Source organism: Elephantulus edwardii, unplaced genomic scaffold, assembly GCF_000299155.1.
Source record: "Elephantulus edwardii isolate Elephantulus edwardi_28Jun2011 unplaced genomic scaffold, EleEdw1.0 scaffold00095, whole genome shotgun sequence".
Classification (NCBI taxonomy): domain Eukaryota; kingdom Metazoa; phylum Chordata; class Mammalia; order Macroscelidea; family Macroscelididae; genus Elephantulus; species Elephantulus edwardii.
The window spans coordinates 12,194,404-12,198,785 of NW_006399845.1; the positions used below are offsets into that span (position 1 = coordinate 12,194,404).

General features: G+C 48.6%; 1 protein-coding gene across 1 annotated transcript in view; it reads left to right on the plus strand.

The window, feature by feature from the left end:
• Positions 1 to 683: 683 nt before the first annotated feature.
• Positions 684 to 4,382, plus strand: part of TMEM173 (transmembrane protein 173) — a 6,916-nt gene continuing 3,217 nt past the window's right edge. The window contains exons 1-4 of the mRNA XM_006891232.1: positions 684 to 910; positions 1,025 to 1,205; positions 1,456 to 1,564; positions 2,769 to 3,007. Of these exons, the coding sequence (XP_006891294.1) occupies positions 684 to 910; positions 1,025 to 1,205; positions 1,456 to 1,564; positions 2,769 to 3,007 (756 nt within the window). The remainder of the gene's footprint in view (positions 911 to 1,024; positions 1,206 to 1,455; positions 1,565 to 2,768; positions 3,008 to 4,382) is intronic.

A 4,382-nucleotide genomic window follows, 5' to 3' on the forward strand; every position in this document is an offset into this window, starting at 1 on the left:
AAAGTTGCGGTCTGGTAAAACGCCAGGGCTGCAGTGTTGTGAGGAAAAACATCCATTTATTTTAATGTTTCGTTTCAGGCTGCGTCTAGAGAAGCTTCATCTCTGGGAGCTGTTGAGCCCAGCCTGCCTTCCCTGTCATATTTCAGGATCCCTGGGGTCAGGAAGGTGACGGTAAGACCCCCAAGCTCAGCAGGAGCTCAAAGACAAGAGTGGAGGGTAGTGGTGGGGGCAGAGATCCAGAGGCGAGTGGACAACTTCTGGCTACCCTGAGGAGTCGACTCCCGAAAGAACAGAACGCTGGTGTCCCACTTTGTTGACTAAGGCCCCCCTCTGAGCAGGAGTTCAGAGGAGGGGCGCACAAGCCCCCCGCTTCCTGAGTGGGTGGGGCCCGTGTGGGACACATTCAATCCAGGTCTGGGCTGTCTCTGGCTTCTTTCTTCACCACCGGTGATCTCACTGGGCATTTCTGCTCATGTGGGCATTTTTCTACCTGCTCTGCTTTCTCTAACCTTTTTCCTGGATATGAGCCCCCACGATGATGCATGCCTAGCCTGTCCACTAGAAGTGTCTCTAAGAACACTCTCTGGGTGTGTGTGTGGGTGGCACTTGGGAAAGGGATGGGGAGCAGGTGCCTCTCAGTCCTAGGAAGGCTGCCAAGTAAGTAAGTTTCTTGGTGCCCACAGATGCCCCACTCCAGCCTACATCCGTCCATCCCACGGCACAGGGGTCACGGGATCCAGAAGGCAGCCTTGGTTCTGCTGAGTGCCTGCCTAGTGCTCCTTTGGTGGCTAGGGGAGTCACCAAAACACACTCTCCACTGGCTGGCCTTCCACTTAGCCTCCGTGCAGCTGGGACTATTATTCAAGGGCCTCTGCAGTCTGGCTGAGGAGCTGTGTCATATCCACTCCAGGTAACTCTGTAGGAATGGTGCTGGTGATTGGGCACCCGATGTGTGCCACTCTCTTGGCCCCCTCGCCCTCTCCCTTTTTTAACTTCTCTGACTGAGTCGGGCTGTCACCTGCAGGTACCAGAGCAGCTTCTGGAGGGCTGTGCAGGCCAGCTTTGGCTTCCCCATCCGCTGTATAAGCATGCTGCTGCTCTCCTGCTATTTCTACTTCCTCCCAGACATGGCTACACTGCCCCTCTCTTGGACACTTGCCCTTCTGGGCCTCTCACAGGCACTGAACATCCTCCTGAGCCTCCAGGTATGACACAACGGAAGGGGAGGGCCTGGAAAATGGAGGCTGTGCGTAGGGTGATCTGCCAGGAGCTCATCCCAGGAGCTCTGGGATAGGCTAAGCGTTGACTACAAGGTGTGGAGCTGGAGTGGCAGTGACCGCAGCTTTTGTGGTGGCAGAGAAGTGGGCCAGTCATCCGGATATTGGAAGCATTCTTGGAAGAGGAGGGATCTGGATGTCCATCATGGAGGTCCCAGCCCTGCCCTGCTCTCCATAGGGCCAGACCCCAGCTGAGGTGTCTGCAATCTGTGAAAAAAGGAACTTTAATGTGGCCCATGGACTGGCCTGGTCGTTTTACGTTGGATACCTTCGGCTGATCCTGCCAGGTGAGCCACCCTTATTTCCTCTATTTCTAGCTCTACCAGACAAACAATAAGATGCACAGCCTCTTACACTTCTAGAATCCTCTACACTTTTCAAAGCAATTCCAAGTCAACAAACCATCTGATTCCTAAAAAACCCTTGTGGCATGAAGGAAGTTATTATTGCGCCAAGTTTACAGTAAGGAATAGGTACTTAGAGTCGTTAAGTGATGTGTCCTGGGACACCCATAAATTCTTTTTCATAATTATCTACTGCATTCTTTGTATATACTCTAGGCGCATTTTCTCCAGAAATTCACACTCTGAAGAAATAATAATTAGCACTCTACAGATTAGAAAAGTATCTTTCTAGAGGTAAAGTAGCTTATCTAAAAATCACATGGATGTGTGTTTCATAGTGAATTTGAACCTGAGTCTGTCCAGAGCCTGGACCATTAATACTATACCATGGAGTCCATGTATCTCATTCTCTGACTTGCAGGCCTACGTGAAGGTTCTTCCAAGCCTCATACTCTCTCCCCTTGACTACCTGGGCTTCCCTTAGGAAATGGGTCTAGAGCCAAAGGCCTGGGAATGTCCCTTTCTCAGACTTCCTGCCTTTCAGAACCCTGAAGTCTATAATGGGAAGCGGTAGAGATGACACAGAAATCTGGGGAAAGGAGATACGAGGGCGAAGGGCTCTTTTAGTGGGGAGAAGGATAGGGGTAATGAGTTAGGAGTAGTATGGGTTCCTGGATTCTCTGCCTCTCTAGGCCTCTTTTTGTTGTTGCTGATGAGAATATATACAACAGAACATTCAATAAAATCTACATGTGCCATTATAGTGACACTGATAACATTCTTCAAGTCATACAGCCATTCTCACCCTCCTTTTCTGAGCTGTCCATCTCCCGTTAACATAAACTTACTATCCACGAAGTTTCTATCTTTTCCATTGCTGTTGTCAATTTGATTGTTATACAGATAGTTTTAAAAAGAGCACAATGCTTGCATGATGTTCTTCACTACTTAAACTGTTGTTTTATTAAAGATTTCAGAAGATATTTTTATTTAAGGCTTATGGTTTCTCCATGTTTCTTATACAATGAGCATGGACTGGACACCTGGTCCCCTTGCAGCCACTGAGGGGACAATGACCTGGGTCAGGTGGGAAGCATAACTAGTAGAATGACTTCTCCTCTTCTGTTCTTGGGCCTCCCCACTCCAGGACTCCAGGCCCGAATCCAAATATATAATGAATGTCACAAAAACATGCTACGGGGGCCCGGGAGACAACGGTTGTACATCCTCTTCCCATTGGACTGTGGGGTGCCTGATGACCTGAGCGTGGCTGACCCCAACATTCGCTTCCTCCACGAGCTGCCCCCTCAGAGCGCTGACCGAGCTGGTATTAAACGCCGGGTCTACACCAACAGTGTCTATGAGCTCCTGGAGCAGGGACAGCAGGTGAGCTTGCAGGGAGATGGGGCCACTGACAAAAATTCACTACCCTGGAAACCATTTGAAGCCAATTGGAGAAGCTACTTTCTCCAACTTGTCTTAGGCCTGGGCAAGATTCAGCGATGAAGGATAATGTTGACAAGTAACATTTATTGAGCGCTCACTGCATGCCAGACACCATTCTAAATGCTCATTGTATTCTAAACCTCACCAGCACCCTGTGGGGTAGGTACTGTTGTGATACAATACCGATGAAGACACTCTCAGAGAGGCTATGCGAAAGTGAATAATTTCAACCAGAGTATACCATGTGGTCCAAAGGCAAGCAGTTCAAATCCACCACCTGCTCCACAGGAGAAAGATGGACAGTCTCCTCCTGTGCCTCTGAAAACCCTCCAGAGGTTCAGCTATGAGTTGATTCACAACAATAACAACATACCATGCCAGTTAACTGACTCTCAAGTAAACAGAGAATGTTTTCTTAGTGTAAATATACCCCATGCAACATTGGAGACATACTCAAAGCTTTGGTGACTTAGTCTATAAGAAGCTTCGCTGCTAACCCGAAAAACAGCGTCTCTCGTGGTTCATATTCACCAGTGGCTCCTCAGGAGAAAGATGGGGAATCTCCTTCCGTGTGATTTACCACCTCTAAACACCTGCTGGAGAGTCAGCTGCGAGTTAGATCCAACTTGATGGCAATGAGTTGTATTGTGTTGAGTTGAGGATACCATGCTCTTCAAGCTGCTCTGATTAAGGCTTTATGAATGTCTGAAGGATCTCCATGTGCAGGAGGAACCCAAAGTTGATATCCAGCTGAAGATCTTGCTCTGGGATCTGTGGAGTGTGAAGTGGGTCTTGCTCTGGGAATCTATGAAGCATGAAGTCAGCCTGGACCTAATTTGGGGAGGGCAGATGTCAGAGATAAAGGCAGGCTAGACAGCAGAGACCTCCTAGGATTGCACCACTGCATACTGAGAAAACAGGGCACCAGATCATGCCAGTGGGGGGTAGCCTCTGTCTGCCTAGCGACTGGTTTACTCTTTTTTTTTATGCTTTATTTTTTTTAATAATTTTAATGAGCATTTACAGAGATTTTGGATTTCCATTCATTCATTGCTGCACTTCTCTCCCCGCCCAGCTCTCCCCCACCCCCAGTTCACTCCTCTCTTTCAAAAGTAAAAGAAACACTCCCTCCCGGGTACACAATCCCTCTGCACCCCTCCCGCAGTCCCAAGTACATTCCTTATGCAACCTTAATTGTGGACTCTTGTGATAACCATAATGTTGTTGTTGTTGTTATGTGCCATCGAGTCGTTTCCGACTCATAGCGACCCTATGCACAACAGCTCTAAACCCTGCTCTATCCTGCGCCAACTGC